At 45.4% G+C, this 17,508-nt stretch overlaps 1 protein-coding gene across 1 annotated transcript; it reads left to right on the forward strand.

The window, feature by feature from the left end:
• Positions 1 to 6,440: 6,440 nt before the first annotated feature.
• On the forward strand, positions 6,441 to 15,811 carry LOC122382162. Its single transcript, XM_043367139.1, has 5 exons — positions 6,441 to 6,499; positions 11,127 to 11,195; positions 12,938 to 13,064; positions 13,609 to 13,721; positions 14,566 to 15,811. The coding sequence occupies exons 2-5, from the start codon at positions 11,138 to 11,140 to the stop codon at positions 14,754 to 14,756; spliced, it is 489 nt and encodes a 162-aa protein (XP_043223074.1). The 5' UTR covers positions 6,441 to 6,499; positions 11,127 to 11,137; the 3' UTR covers positions 14,757 to 15,811.
• Positions 15,812 to 17,508: the final 1,697 nt, after the last annotated feature.

Consider the following 17,508-nt stretch of genomic DNA (forward strand, 5'->3'; position numbering starts at 1 on the left):
TTAATAACAGTACTTTGCATTTCCTGTGAACAATGCCTACCGATACCTATTGCAATATACTATTGCAATTTAAGTTTGTCAGATTTTTCGAGATCAGGCAAATATGTAAACTTGAGTTTTTGAAGGTCAGCATATCCTGTGAACAATGCCTACCGATACGACCTTCAAAACTCAAGTTTACATATTTGCCTGATCTCGAAAAATCTGACAAAACTTAATTGCAAATAGTTCCTACTCGATTTGAATGGTATGCTCTACTGGGGTCTCCAAATTTTGGTGCTTGTGTTGCATGCCATACTGCAGTCTCCGAGCTACTGTTGCATGTCCCACTGCAGGCACCAATCTGCTATTACAAGCTCTACTGCAGTCTCCGAGGTCTGGTGCTATTATTACATGATTTGCTGCACTCTCCGAGGTCCAAGGTAGGAGGCATGGTGTTACTGTTCCATGCTCTGATGCAGTCTCCAGATTTCGGTGCTACTCTTATATGACTAGCAGCAGCTCAGAGTTCTGTTGCGTTATCTCATCCATGGTCATTGGTCATGAATGAAATAATACTGGATTGGTGTCTTAGCAGTTTTCGGCGACATTGGGCTCAGGCATCCCATCTAGCTCACCCCTAACGATAATTCTCTCGCTAGATGGCAGGCCTGATCCTAATGTCGCGGGTCTCTGTGCTAATTTTCACGAGACACCAATCAAGTATTATCTCATCCATTTTACGGTGTTACTGTCACATGCCATACTGCAGTCTCCATGTTCTGGTGCTACTGCTACATGATTTATTGCAGTCTCCGAATTCTGTGTCACCGTTGTTCTACTGCTCTCTGAGTCCTAGTGGTACCGTTGTATGCTCCATTGCAGTCTCCAAGTTTTGATGCTGCTGCTTTGTGCTCTACTGCAGTCTCCGTGTTCTGGTGTTGCTGTTGTATGTTTTACTGCAGTCACCTAGTTCTGGTGTTACTGTTAGAATCCTTACTGCAGTCTCCGGCTTCAGGTGCTACCATTATATGCTCTACTGTAGTCTCCAAGTTTTGGTGCTACTGCTTTGTGCTCTACTGCAGTCTCCGTGTTGGGTGTTGCTGTTGTATGTTTTACTGCAGTCACCTACATAGTTCTGGTGTTACTGTTAGAATCCTTACTGCAGTCTCCGGCTTCAGGTGCTACCATTATATGCTCTACTGTAGTCTCCAAGTTTTGGTGCTACTGCTTTGTGCTCTACTACAGTCTCCGTGTTCTGGTGTTGCTGTTGTATGTTTTACTGCAGTCACCTAGTTCTGGTGTTACTGTTAGAATCCTTACTGCAGTCTCCGGCTTCAGGTGCTACCATTATATGCTCTACTGTAGTCTCCAAGTTTTGGTGCTACTGCTTTGTGCTCTACTGCAGTCTCCGTGTTCTGTGTTGCTGTTGTATGTTTTACTGCAGTCACCTAGTTCTGGTGTTACTGTTAGAATCCTTACTGCAGTCTCCGGCTTCAGGTGCTACCATTATATGCTCTACTGTAGTCCCCGGGTTCTGGCGCTACTGTCGTATGTTCTACTGCAGTCTCCAAGTTTTGGTGCTACTGTTGTATGAGCTACTGCAGTCTCCGTGTTTTGATTTATTATTACAAGCCTTACTGCAGTCTCCGGGTCCTGGTGCTACTGATCAATGTTCTACTGCAGTCTCCGCGTTCTACCACGTCGGGTCAGTCCGTAATGGCCAGGTCACTCGGCAAGGAATGCGTTTGAGTAGGTATGTACTGTTCAAATAAGTGACAGGTGTCATATAATAAATTATCGCTAGTTTCTTTGTTCATCCTTATCAAAATATGTTTTCAGTGCATTTATTCGGCATTTTTTTTAGACCCATAGTCACAAAGTTATTGAGCAGTCGCAAAACCTTATAAAAATGGCACCAACAGTACCAATGTGTATAGTGTGCCTAAAATGCAGCTCGTGACTAAAATAAAGTGACACGCAGCATGTAAAAATCGCAAGGGATGACCTTTTCCATTTATTGAGCACTAAATCATATAGATCATACTTTTTATTTGTTCACAAAACAATCATATTCAATGGTAAAACACAATTCTTGTGAATAATTTTATTGGTTTTTAGCACAAACCTCCGGTTATTCATCGTTCCGAGGACATTTTCATCAGACAATCATGCATCGCTGGTAATGCTACAAGGATTATTCGTAAGTTCCATTGGCCGATGTTACGAATCGAAATAGAAATTCCAGCTACAACCTGAAATAACAAGTGACTTGAACATTTTGCTCATTGTCATCGAGCGCCCATCAGTGGTACTTTTACAACTGTGAACAAATGCGCAGTTTTTTTATGCAAAACTAAAACCAAAACTCCTCAGCACTTCACCTGAGGAGTTACATATACTGAGAGCCAGCCGGCAATCACCCCTTATCCACTGGATCACGTGTCGGCCGGTCGTAGGGTGCGGTGAATTCACTGGGCCATAGCTGATGCTCTGCACACCCAATAAAGCACACACACACACACACCGGTTTAGTCACGACCAGTGTAAAAACCCAGGAAAATCTCACCGCTATTCATGGACGGATGCAACCTATGATGCTAGATCTGACAGATCGACGAATGCACCGTTCACACCGCTCTATGCGTCACACCAGGCCGGCTCGTAACTTCTGCTAAACAGGAGTTACGACCTAGCAAATCACTAAGACGATGATGTACTAATCATACCTGCAGTGCACATAACACAAAACACCCGAACCAAGACCAATGAGCGTACTTGGCGCATGCCATATTGCTGTACTAATGACATAGTGCCTATTTACCTGGCATTGCTTGCGGTAACGTCTGCTAAAGTTGCATTTGAATGAGACGAAAAGCTTATGTAATGAGGTGGTGTTTATCAAAATTGGCATGCTAACGTGCTATAGAAACAATCCATGCTATTCGTATTACACACTATGATAGCTCCTAGAACAACATAATTTTCTCTATGCTTTTCAAATGTATTATACGAAAACAATAATAGAATAGCCAACATAGTCTGCATTCAAACTAAAATCGAATTATTCAAGGTCATCTTCATCCAACTAATGCATCGGAAATTTCTTTTTAATGAAAATAGCAATCTTATGGACGACTGCGCCATGGACAAAATAGGAAACCTTTTAATCGAAAACTTTTTCTTTATAGCTTTTCAGTAAACATATTCATGCCCACATCAGAAGAGTTATATCAAATTTACTGCAATACCAGTGTCTTTCAATTCTGCTTGAGCATGCTGGATATTGGATAATCAATTGCAGCATTTGTGTATTATGCAGATCTTGTGGAGCCGTAATAGCCAGTTTTAGTCGTCAAAAATTAACCGAACATTTCTTTATATAGCTGTATTTCATAAAAGCTAATCATAATTATAATCATATGCGATAATCATGAGAATAATTATAAAATCATTTAGTAGAATGTTGATGAAATAATTGCACAATTACTTACTTTTACACGATGCTTGTTAAGAAAGATTTTTGCAACGATTCTGATTTTGGAAGTTTCCCTTTTCAATATCATGCATAACGATTAGAAACGGTGATGGTTCTAGCATAACACTATGGTTTTACCAGTATTATTTAGTAACGGTAATGTTATATTTCTCGCCCATTGGCGCCAAAATCTGATGGAATTTATAGTAACACATACCTATCCAAAGCGTCGTTTGTTGTGAGGCTTATCTGACCAACCTCTAAAGGAAGAAAAGGCCTTATGCAATAGATGGCGGTTATAGACGTCTTAGTCGTCTTACAAGTCAGCAGCAATAAGCTATTTTTGGTATATTTGCCTACTTTATAATATGGTCCACAATCACATCGACATTAGAGCTCTTGGGCGTTGCAGCCTCGTATGCACAAATATAACGAAAAATGAAGTGGGATGTATCTTAAAAGCAGATGCTTCACTAATGTCAAGCATGTCTAAAATCAATCTGTGGTCTAGGCAGACCATATACAGAATCCTGTGTCAACCGTAACCGTTATCTTTTGGTCAATTTACCCGCGCATGACTGGGTTTTTTCCATAACGCGAGTGACTGAGGGGGGGGGGGGCTCTCCAGAGTCCCCTCCTATCTCCGACACTACTGAGCCGATAGTCAAAATTCAAGCGGCGTCTGATAGCCCTGGAAAAAACTGTTCTACGAAACCTATTTTCATTGACCTCGAGGTCATCGATGACGAAATAAAATTATCGGCATTTTTGCTTGTTTACAATTTAGACTCTGGCCGCCGGCTGACATGTCTAATCAAGCTCATTTTGGTTTACGCACTCCTTGATATATACCTTAGATACCCTGACGGTACCGTACTTTTCCTTCGAATTTTTCAGGTCAAGGCCAGGTCATCCTAGGTCACGAAAATTGTATATCATGTATCGGTCACGTGACGCATGTTTTATGGTCCATTTTACACGTAGATTTCGAAAATAATGTCTGTCACTGTGTCATTTGAGGTCATTTTCAGCTGAATTTACCGGAGGTCAGGTAAATTTCAGGTCAGAAAAGGTCAAATTTTGAAAATGATATTTTTCAACAAAAAAGTGCCTATCAGATGCAGTTTGAGCTCAGGAACACGATGGTGCCGTTTATATTGGTGTACGAGGTCAAAACGTACTGAAAAATGGTTTTGAAAAGTATATAATTGTAAAATTTTGATAATAATGCAAATAACTTGGTTATTTTTTGAAGATATTGGGCTACAACTTGCTAGAGTAGTTCATCAGTTTGTGTTCTATCACATTATTCCGGTTTTTGCGAAAAATCAAAAACTTTTTGAATAAATCAAAAATATTTGTTTTGTACCTAATTGTAAAAACATATTTCTCAAAATTTTCAAAAATTCGAAAATTCGAGATAGCAGTTTAATAGCTACGTGTATTTGTAGTCCATTGGTGCAAAGAAATTGGATCTAGCTTTAAAACTAAGCTCTTGAGAGCGTTTGCCGTAGTTCACTATTTTGCATCAAAGTCGGCCGATATGACGTCACTCTGACGTTCTTTCCGGCCAGACTATGGTAGCTAGAAAGTTGAAATTTTATCATAAGGTGTCAAATTAATGCTGCTGAGAGTACTACAAGTTTTGTGGTGATTCGTGAAATGGTTTAGAAGATATTGCCGAAAACGGGATGGGGGCTCTGTAGAGCCCCCCCCCCCCTCCAGTCATGCGCGGGTTAATTAATGCGTGTGTGAATGGAGAAGTGATTATGTTCCTTCACGATAGGCAACTTAGTAACTGGTTCGAGTGAACTATCAATGATACAATGGCAAATGTAAAGAACAGCAACTTGTGTCGTTATACTCGTAGTTTGTAACAACAGAGAATATCTGCTCGCTTTTTAGATGCGAAATTTGGAAATGCTTAGTAGGTATAGATATGTAAAGTGACATTGAGTGTGACACTGGTAGCACAAAACTTTAGATTATACGTATTTCACGCACACCATTTTGCGCGTCTTTGCACGGTTGATCTTACAGTAGGCCGGTTCGATGATGAGGCTGTTGGCCGGCGGCAGACCACGGTCGCGGCGACAGCACCGCTCCAAGTAACACGAGAGGAGCTACCCCATCACTTCCGCGACGTTACGACTACGAGTAACGTCCGCAGGCGCCGAGGACAGACGATGAGGGCCGCACCTCGACAGGACGCTGACCGCTGACTGCTTACTGCTGACCGCTGACCGCTGAGCTCTGACCGCTGATTGCTGACCGCTGATCGCTGACCGCTGACCACTGAACTCGCCGTCCGGCTAAACGACTGGCAAATGTCCACCGGTAAGCACAGCCACCAATCTTGAACCAGTATCTCGACTGTTTCTTCTTCACATGTCTTCTCTCTCGGTCATAGACCAAACGTTCGATCTCTTGCTCGTGTTTCCCGGATAGTCAAATTCTCTGAAAGCCCAACACGAGTCGAGCTGTGTAAGCTTGGGAGCGGTACGCGCCCGCCCGGCCCGGCGGCCGATGCCACGTGCACTGAGGCCGCTGCAGACTGGCAGAGTCGATCCCGACTCTGAGCGGCGCGCTGGCCCCGCCCACTCCGCCGCCGCCAAACGCAAATCATCACGGGCGCAATCGTCATTCGATAATATAGCACCGAAAATATAGATTTTGGTGAGATTTTTTTTTATGTCAATTGAATATAGCATGTTCCTGAAACGATAGGTAGCTAACCTGCAAAATAAATGCGATTGTTTGATGGGATATAAGGCCTCGGTGTCCGATTATGGGATCCGCGCCATGCGGTCGCGGTGCCCGAGTCTCAGCCTTCCACCGGAGAAAACTTCGGAGCGCGGCTCGGTAAGAATGAAAATAGTGTGATCGGCAACGGCGTGGCCTAGTTTTTCGCCAAAATGTTGTGGCAAGAGTGAGTGCGAAATCGTGCCCGTATAAAGGCGGCCGGCGGTGCGGAGAGCAGCATCAGTGATCGGCAGCCTGCAGTGGAGTGCACACCTCTCCTTGGATAACCCCAGCCACCGGGTAAGTGTGAGCGACCCGGGGCTCGCCGGAGCCACCCAGCGCGGCCTACCACCCAACGGAGCTGTATAATTACCAAAGCAATTGGTATTTGTGCCTGTCCTCAATATTGGTAAGCGATATTTCTCCACAAAGAAAGGTCGAGGTTATTGCTATTTTTTTATTTAATTGTACACATCCCTATTCCGTCCTGAGCACAGACTAATTAAAATTGTTAGGCACTGTGCACAAAGATCATTTATAAGCAGACAACACGGAACATATTTCTGTTCACTTAACTTCCGCAAAATATTGTTTTGCGGAAACGCCTGACTTGAGTATACAACATAATTCTTTCGCTTAGTTTGTCTCTTGATATATTTTCCCAAAAATCCGATTGTTCATTATAACTACTCATTTAAATTTTCACACCACTTTTCAGTCAGTAATAACTAAAAAGAGTTACTATTATTGTGAACTATAGTTTGAACTTTCAAGCTCACAACTTAGCGTTCATGATTAGCAAACAAACGATAAGGTGCCTCTCAGCGTGTTTACGAAGCTCTCACAAAATCATCTTCCCGATAAATCTGCTGCAGTCTTGAATACCTAAATCATTTCATTTGGATTTTTATTTGCCTTCAATGTAAACACCATAGTTCTCAACAAATTAGACATTATCATTGTAAGGACGGGATATTTGAAATCCCTTTTTTTCCGATCCCATCTCAATATCTTATTTCCCTTGGCCAAAATAAAGGGAATAGTTTTGTTGTTTCGACGAGGACATACCTATAGGGATTAAATCGTATTCTGTATTCACCCAATTATAGATTTCATCTAGGCCCGCATGCAAAAATCGTTCTAAGTTCGTTTCATTGCAATTTTCCATTTGAGATGTTTTCGGAATCTGCCAAATACCATAGGATTGATCATTTTGACTAATCTTATTCGAAATGAAGCATTATATTTATTAGGTATGACTAATCCTCACCATGTAATTAAAAACACGATAGACGCTTTCTTGTTTGATTTCAATACTACCTACGACTTTTCCCGTTTCGCACTACACTTGTTAATCTCCCGGCACACTCGAATTTAGTTATTTTCTCCACGGTCTATTCTCTTCGGCTTGAGTTTTATTCGTGTGTTTCTCTTTGAAAGAGGGGATTTCTTGTTGTTGTTTTTTTTAACTACAAAAAACCACTTATCTAACTCACACATCAGAAGCGTCTGCCTACCAAGCGCCGCAAGACGCAGCTAGATGTTTTCAATTGGGTCGATCGAGTCATCTTGATTTCGCTACCGTTTCTGATCATCACGCTACCCACTAGCTGTCGACGCAGTACAGTTAAAAGTTCCCTTCACTGCCGCCTCACCAGCAGTGACTCTTCAATCCGCTACTCTTCGCCGTGACTTTCCGAATGCTTTGTCAGCCTTTGAGAGCAGTTTTGCCGATTGCCGCAAGACATTCGTGCCCTTTATGCTTTCTCTGTGACCTGGTCTCCATGGCTTTTGCTCCACTCCGTGGCAGCGCTCTCGTCCTGGCCGGGACGGGTCAGAGTCCGCCACCGAGATCAGGCCGGTGAGGCACGCTCTCCGCGGCTCGCCTCTGCCAGTCACTGGGCCAGCCGCCTTCCCGGGGAAGTCACGATCTGTAGCTGCAGCGGGCGCACAGCCCGGAACGCTCCTCACGGCTCCCCCCCCCCCCCCCCAGGAACGTCGGCGGACCGAGGAGGGCGGGGCACGAGTCGCCTCCCTGACGGTTTCTCTCGGGAACGGTTCACGCCTTAGCTGCTTCAGTAACTATTCGTGCTCCCGCTAAAATGTGCTCGCTACGCACAGCGCACGGCGAATTAACTCGTGCGGATTTTGATTTTACACTCTTCCGACTTCAGAGGCTTTCTTTAAATGCTCAAGCATACCTACCTTACAAAATTTGCCACCGCTCGACAAAATCAATTAATGTTTTGAGATTTGATTATATCTAACTTCTTGAATATATATAAAAGCTATGTGTGATCATTTCAATCCCAGGTCTGCCCATCAGCTGACTGGTGTTGGCGACTGTGGTCGGAGGGGGACCATTAGTGAGTGCCTGGCGCCACCTGTGCCGCCAGCGGTGCCTCTCGCCGTACTACCCTCGTCCGGCACGTCGTTGGTGGCGCTGCCGCTGCTGGTGTCCGGACAGCCGCCCATCGGCTTAGTCCCGAGTCCAGATAGATTTGAGCACCGTTTGTTGGAGACTGTGCCGCCATCAATGGTTTCAACTCTTTTTCAATCGAGTATCTCTAAAAGGAAGCTATGACGTAAAAGGGGGCTACAACGGTTACGATCGCTGAAAAATATACAGAATCATTGACTATTTTCAAAATCATTGACTATACTCTTCATAAAAGTCTTTTGCTTGAAGCGAAGCTTCTTAGAAAAAAATAATATTCCAGCAAACCAAACCACCGAAAGTGTGTTATGTCCATCGAGTTATGACAAATGTTAATCAATTGCTTTTCAATGTTGACTCCCACTCCCTTCCTTGGTGCGGTGGTGGCTCTACCTAGGTTGGGGTCTCCTCCAATCCAGCAGTGCCGCCATCTAGGCTTCTCTCGCTGAAGACGACAGTGGTAGGTGTAGGACCTAGGAGGTAGCGACATCTACGTCAGATGCGGGCCTCCTCGCTGATGGGGCTGCTGCACTCTCTCTCTCGCCATCCAGACCGCAGCGTCACCTATTCGGAGAGCTCCCGACTGGCTTGGTCATGAAATGGCTCACCCAAGGCTCACCGCCAGGAGAAAGCATCAGCCTCAGCCAGACAGTAGTGACATCTACTTATGTTCTGCCGAAAAAATGCTAGCTACGTGGGTGCGAGCTTATCCCAACGAGTCACAGGGCGTGAGAAAAAGAATGTGTGTGTCGCATGGCTTCCCCTCCCGCGTTCTTAGTCGCTTGCTGTGACAAGGACTCACACATGCATCAAAATTATTCAGTTAAAACATCTTTCAACGACCGAAGTCTATCGCGATTGCTGCAGTCAAATCACGTCCCAACAAAAGTGTTAAAAATAACACTTCACTGGTTTTTGTGAAAAAGAAGCTGCATTTTACAATGCTTATAGCTGGTAATTGGCGCCTCATAGGCTGGCTATCGAGTTAACTAATGGAGTGTATTTAGGTATTTAACGGATACCTACCTAGTGGACGATATAAAATGACAAATTCGGTACCTTTGATTCTTTAATCGAAACTATAGTGCACTGAGACCTAGAAATGGTCGTAACACTAGCACAAAAGCAAGCTCCAAAAACCGTTAACTTGTTTGACGGCCTTAGTTTTATTATTGTGAAAGAACGTTGCAAATAATATAGGCAGATACCTACTTCAATTTTCACATTCATTTTGCGACATTTTGTGCCTTGCATTTTGTGACTATATCAACGAAATTGATCTGCTGATTTAACGAAAAGACTCACGCTTTCTAGCTTTCATCATAAGTGCTCATCAATGGGGCCCATTCGGGAATCGGGCAGCGGGCCCGCCGCCGCTCCGATCGGCCGGTAACCGTCCCATTGCTCGGCCATCCGGTGCGGCGCGCCGGCGCTCGGCGGCGGCGCTCGGCGGCTTTCCACGGGAGGTGCACGTGTACCGGCCATCCCTCTCTGTCGGAGGCGGCGCTTTCACCGTCGCCCGTCGGCCGGCAGCCGCGGTTCGTGGAAGGTGTGCCGATCGCCCCCGGCCCGGTGTGCCATGAGCGGCGGGTCGGGGAGGGGAGTTTCGCCACACCACCCCGGACCTGTCGGTGAATGCCGGAAGGCCGCAGGCGCGGAGAAACGGGAGAGATGCCGGCTCCTCCGGGCCGCCCATCGGTACATTTTCACCAATTACACTCAAAACTAATTTCATAGATAATATCCACCTGAGATCCTATTTCACAATAAGCAGAGCTCCGGAAAATGGCCGCAGACAGGGAACACATTTTTGAGTTATGGCTAAGGAATACTCAACAAAAATTCCTGACCTTAACGGTTTCTGAATAATCTCGTGACTTATGTGAAAAAAAATGATTGTTGTACGAATAAAAGTCACGCAAGGCAGGATCTGTCTCGGTTTTTCACAATGATCGAAGTTACAGTACCTAAAGTTAAGTAGGTATCATGGTTCATCCTATTCTCCAAATATCACGACTCTTGCGTTCTAATTCACTTGTTGATTAAAGTATGTGCGTTTTTCTTTTATAGTTCACGTAACACGAACTTTGCAGATTACCTACCGATGACCTTTCGAATAAGTGTTCTTGGAATATAGATCTACTGCAAACTTTTCCACAAACGCATGATTTCATTTAGTGCATTGAAAGTCTGATAGGGTGTGCTCGGCCACAGTTCGGCCATCGCATAATGGCAGCAAGCCAAATTTTTGTCATGTCCTCTGTTTTGTTTTCTACAGCTCGATAATCCTTGTAGTTGTCAAAACAGTTTCATTTAACTACATAGGCATATCCAAGGTGGTATGGCTTTACCACCGTTTATCGTTACAAAGGAATAACAGAGCTTTCAGCGTTATGCGTCAGGCATGTTTTGGGATGTTTCGTTATGTGCCGTTTGGCGATTCACGTTTTATTGAGGCGGCATAAACTGACCGGTCATTGTTGATTTCAGGCCGAGCAGCCATGAACAAGTACATCCTCGCCGCCCTGATCTGCGCCAGCGTCGCTGTGGCTGCCTCCGGTGAGATGCTGTCTTGGACACTTTCCCAAACGAGCCAATGATTCTTCAAGTATTTCGGGGAGTACTATTGAGCTAGGGATACAAGGAAACGTAAATGGCTCCCATCCAAAGTACCATAAATTTGCTTTGAACTCACGAATGTCTCATTTAGGGGAGAGGCGGGAGAATTGGGACTTATTTCTCAGGCCATGTTCATTGAGGTATTATTTGGCAAGTATTGTAGCCAAGCTGCTTTGCCCAGCGCCAATAAAAGGTCCACCATTTCTCTGCATTATGCCATCATAAAATAGCGAGCCTGTGCAATGATGTAGCTATATGTGGACAAAAACAAAAACACTCATTTTCAGGACAATAGGGACACATGCGAGGAGACAAGGGACAGACACGAAGCTGAATTGGGACATATAAAAATCGGGTATTTGGATGACTCTATCTCGAATTATTTGTCGTGTCTATGTTTATAGGCAATCATTTGATACATTGGAACTTATCTTCACACTATCTGTTTCGTTAAATGCCGGGATTGTCTTTCACGATTACGATGTTCCCATAAAATGCACATTTTCCTACCAGAGTAAGACTTTCTGGTCTTCGCTTTGATGTATTTGTGGTTAAGGGTGCAGCTGCAACCCCTTCCAAAACACGAAGGTAAAAACACATATTTTTGCACCACTTTACCGTTTTTACCATTTGGTGTCCCTATTCTCCCACAACACCGCCATAACAAATCACGCATTTTTTTGTCATTTATCAGTTACAGAGCGTGTTCATACAAACTAGCAATCGCATAAGGACGGTGTTAATCTAACATCGTAACATGTTGAAAGAAAGATAGTTTGTCATATGCAATGCACAGACAACTCAGAATAGCACTCGAAAAAACAAGTTTTTTGGTGCCCAGCCAGCACAGCCCGAACGACGGCCACAAAAGGGTTGCTGAGGCTTCCCATCGTTGCATGACACATAGAATCAAAAGGTGAGGGCAATAATCGTGCAAGGATGATGTCCATTGTTTAGCTATTGGCGTGTCCCTATTCTCCTGCGTCCCAATTCTCCCGCCTCTCCCCTACCGTTTAGCTCCAGACTCCCTAGATTTACGACTCTGAAGTCTCGGCTATTTTAGGAGCCCAGCTACCGCTCCCGGTTTCCTGGAAACAGTTTGATGAGCCCGCTCGTTTTCCCTGTCGCCGAACGGAGCGCATTCGTTCCGGCTGCTAGCGCCGTGGCCGTGGCCGGCGTACTCAGACTCAGTGGCCACCACAGCCGCCATACGGCTGGCGGGCCGCGCCGTCCCAGACACCTGCAGTGACCAGCCGCCGCGCAGCGGGAACGGACACAGCGTGCGGTCCGTCTGACCCACTAAGGACGAAACGCGGCGCGATTTTCACCTCTCAAATTTGAATAGACATCCGCATAGTTACTGAGATCGGGAAGCCATGTCAGTAACGAGAGGAATGGCGGGTAAGCTCGCATACGCGGCGTCCATGTTGCACATAGTAGGCAGTCCATATTGCATGCAGGGGCGGGGCAGAGGAGTCGCCGGTCGAGCTCTCCCACCAGGTGGTGCCCTCTGGCAGGAGCTCGGGCCGGGGATCCGGGTCTGCGGCCTGCGGTCTGGAACGGGGAGGGGCGGAGCTGGGAAGGCTGGGGCAGAGCGGGGAGGGTTGTTTACCCACCACCGGGCTGACGGCTGTTTGTGCGCGCCTCGGGAACTGGGTTAACCGACTTCCCCGGCCCCGCAGGAACCCTGCAGAAGCGGGACACCGAGTATGCGCTGAACGATGACGAGACCTACTACAACAACTACTACAACCACCAGAACCCGCGCCCGGTGCGGCGCAACAAGTCGCCGTTCGGCTGGCTGTCCAGGTGACGATGCGCCCCGCCCCGCTCCGAGCAGTTCCCTCAGCGCGCGGCAGTGACCGTGCACAATTTTTTGCCATGTCACAAATGACACACCCAACACTTCCTGAATCCCGTCGAGATTTTCATCAGTTCCGTTTCCTAAGCCCTTAAACACGTCTTAAGCTGTAGGTATCAAATGCATGCGTATTGGTCTTTTATGCTTTCTACTGTTACATCAAGCGCTTAGATATATGACTTAGTTATATGACTTAGATAGATGGCTTACATAAAAACGTAATCTAGGATCACAGCCCATTACGCTACTGATGGATATGGCCAATCCTTGGTGTTGCAGTGCTGAATATGATTGTGGATATGATCTGTGTCTACCAACGTTCTAAGACTGTTCACTTACTGCCTTCAAAAAGCAACGTGTGTCGTTCCATGACACCAAATGAGCCGCATATTCACGCTTGCAGCTATCTTATTTGCCCATGCACGCAGCTGTGAGCCAATCGGAGCGACCTATCAGCCACTCGGCGCGCACTGACCGTATGGTGACCGCCAGGATCGTCAGCCGCGCCTCGGGCGGCTACGACACCGGCTACTCGGGCTACTCGGGCAGCTCGGGCGGATACGGCTACAGCTCGCACCCGCAGCAGGGCGGCGGCAAGGGCGACCGTGAGTAACGCCCGTCACCAGAACCGAACCCAGTGCGCGCGTACCGGTAACGGTCCGGACCCGGGGCGTCAATTTAGTCGTGGCGTAACATCCGCATTGTCTCGTCCGGCCACAATGACGTAAACTCGACAGAGGCGAATAACATTCGTTTGTTGTCGGTGCATTTCATTCGAACTTGACCATATGTCTAAGCCGCTTTTGTGTGGATTAGTTCATCTTGCCTTCTTTCACTTTCATCACTCGGAGCTGGTCACATAGAAATAGCAGCATCCGGTGAAAGGTGGCCATGAGAGCGCCGACAACTAAACTATTCATTATTTCATTTTGGGTATGGGCTTCAATTGCCGATTGGAAATGTACCATACTCCCGGAAAGAAACGCAATCGGAGAGTATACAAGGAATTTTGTCGCGTAGCTCAGTTAGTAGCGCTGCGGGCTCCCACGGCGGTGAGACCCCAGATCGAGTATCCTATCGGGGGCTGAGGCGCTAGCCATGAGACTGCTGACGTCTGCGGTCTGCGGTTGGAGGGAGCAGCCGCGCCCAGTTAGTCAGCAAGTGGGACGGACCGTGTCCGCCTACTTTGACATACTAAGCTTAGCCTCTATTTGTTCCCATCACAGCCCGGAAGTTCCCGATCGAGTGCCGGGTCAGCTTTGCTCGCGCTGTAAGCCCTGATGAATTCTTTTCGTCCCGTCATTTCCGAAAAATCTTAATTAATGAAAAAAAAATTTACATTTAGGTTTGTGATTCTGCGGTTGTTCACGGAGTGACATTCTGTGTGTGACTGGAGTGTGACCAGAGTGTGACCAGAGTGTGACCGTGGTGTGACCCGTTTGCCGCCAGTCCTGGGGCCCCTGTTCCTGCTCGGTCTCGGCCTGCTGGCGGCGCTCGCCCTCGGCTCTCTGCTGGCCTTCCTGTTCACCCAGCTGAACAACTCGGGCCGTGGTCTGGACACCGACGAGTGGGAGGTGGACCACTCTGTCTGGATGGACCAGCTGCAGAAGGACTTCGAGGACTCGTGGTCCGAGGAGTAGATACCGTTTCCAGACGCCCTGCACCCCGGCCCGTCTCTCCCAAAATGCACGCCGCTGGACGATGCTGTGATTTCACAAGTTGTTAACTCGTTTCGTTTTTTGTTTTTGTTCTGTTGTATATTACTACAGTGTTTTCATGTTGTTACTTGATGCTGTTGATTGTTGCTGGTGACTGCCAAATGTCTGTCATGAACTCCCAGTGCATGGGAGACGTAATTTTTGCCAATGCTTGTGTGCAATAATTGCTTCCCTTCTCATTTCACAAAATCTCGGTAAACAAAACTCTCGGTAAACTAAAAAGAACATAATTGTCATCTCTACACCAAAATGTATCGGGACGCATCAGCTGTTCTATTTCCTTTTGATTCAATGTTGCATCGCAAAAGCAATGAAGGCTTTTCCGTGCTCGCAAAATACTGTTACTTTTCACATCTACGTATCCATTATTGCAAAGCCCTTTTTCATTTTACTTTTTATGTTTTCAGCAGTAACCGCACCTGATGCTCGTGCCTTTTCCATGATTCTTCCCTGCTTTCATTTTGTTCTTATTCTGCTTGATTATACAATTCCAACTACCTTTCATCACTGCATTTACATCTAATCTTGTTTTCCCGTTATCCTCTGCGAAACCCGCCCACGCCTTGCATCATTATCTTTATGTTGCGAAGCTGCTCTTTGTTGTGATTAACACATTTTTCTGTGTTCTTTTGTCCTGATATCTTATTTCAATGCAAACAAATTGGCTGATGCATTCGCTTGACTCTCCTACAGCACCAGAAGACAAATGTACTATCTGAGAGTTATGTTAAATATTATTACCTACGTGCAGCTCATCTATGCATTTGTTACCTATCGTTATGCCACCTCATGCTGCACTTGACTTCGTTTTTACTATTGCTTTTCTGTGTTATCAACTCATCTGAGACATGCTGTCATACTCCGCCAGTGCTGTGCTCTTTTCCGCTCACCTCATCAGTATTTCTAGCTTTACATTGTACTTTTACGAAGCAATTTTGCGATTTTTGCCTGGCTCTGACAATACACATGTGCTTATATCTTGTTTATTTTGTTTAGTTCATAACAAATGATTTGATGATAATAATCTTTCATAATTGATCAACACGAGAATCAGTCACTGATTCATTCATGAATGGGAAGCCACAATCTTAACATTCGATACACTGGGCAAACGCGTAAAGGTTCGAGAAATATAAATACGTAGGTATGTAGTCGTAAATCACCATCATTCAGCTTTAGGACGCCTAGATTACCAAGTTTACAACGTCTTACATTTACCTTCACATCTCCGTCACACACTTTGGTAGTGCGGGTCTTCAATGATTGTCTTGCATACATACGTGCCTGTTCGATAGCTTATCACATATTCAGTTTCTATATTTTAGGAAGTAGTGAACACACTATATAAGCAATTAACTGAACCACACTTTTTAACCTTCCTACATTTGTTTCACTTGAGGTGTAACAACTTGCTAACGAATGTTCAAGTGCACCATAAGGAGCTCAACCGTAACTGTTATACTATTAAGTGCTCAGGCGAGGAACATATTGAATATAATTAGATAAATAAAAGAAGTTGACATTTTCCTCGACATCAAAAATGTAAAGCCGAAAAATATATTTGAAAAACGTTGAGCTTTCGGCCACTGTCCTTTATCAAACGAGCGTGATAACAATGTTAAAAGACAATCCTGTGAATAATTGATATAGGCCAGTGGCCGAAAGCTCACCGTTTTTTAAATATATCATTCGGCTTTTACATTTTTGATGTCGAGGAAAAGGTCAACTGCTTTTATTCATCTAATTTTAATAACCTAACTGTTATGTCGTTTAGAAGTCTCCTTTCGGCCAAACTCCTCATAGTCAAAATTGATGTGAAAATGATCAAAATAACATGCCAAAAATTGTATTGGTTCTTTAGTTTCATGCCAACCATCCAAACGATTAAAAACTCCTCATAGTTGTCATTGGAATATTTTAATGGCGCCAGGATAACTATCAGAAACAAGAGCACTTTCAATGTCTGTATGGAGAAGCAGTGTTTAAATTTCCTATTTTCTATGAAGTGCCCGAAGGCAGGTGAGAGGCACAGCCTGCTGTCGAAAGGTCCGAATTCCGGCGACACGTGAAACTGCGTCCTCCATGCCGATTAGGCGTCTCCGCCGCCGCCGGCCTCACCGTCCGGTGGCAGGGCGAAACTAGCGGCGGAGATCGGGGTCGAGTTGCTTCCTCCTGGCGCCGTTACGTCAGGCAGCCTCCGGCAGTTCCCGGCGGCGGCGCCCAGCCGACAGGAGGCGGAACGGCGCAGCGGCCCAGCACGTGCACCCTCCTCTTCCCGCCGACGCCAGAGTGGCGCAACAGTAGAAAGCGAAATGAAATTATGTTTGGTGAAACAAGCGGCGCATGTTTCTCTACCGGAGGGCAGGTGTCATGTCATACATGTAATATACATTACCTAAAGCGTACAAATCTTTTCTGGCTTGCAGAACCACAAATCAAAACAAGAACAATAGTAAACATTTTCGACGACATTGTACACCGTTTGGAGTAGGGGAGTAGGGATGTTATAGTTAGATGCTACCTTTTCACCTTTTCAGATACTATCAGCTTGGGGCTTGTAATTTCAAGTTCTATTGTAATTTGGTTGATTTTACTATAATCTGCAATATAATCTGCACGAGATATTATATGCCCCGATATGATATGTAAACTCTGGTGTTGAATGACCTTTCCC

This window comes from Amphibalanus amphitrite, unplaced genomic scaffold (genome assembly GCF_019059575.1).
Source record: "Amphibalanus amphitrite isolate SeventyFive unplaced genomic scaffold, NRLGWU_Aamphi_draft 000134F_arrow, whole genome shotgun sequence".
Classification (NCBI taxonomy): domain Eukaryota; kingdom Metazoa; phylum Arthropoda; class Thecostraca; order Balanomorpha; family Balanidae; genus Amphibalanus; species Amphibalanus amphitrite.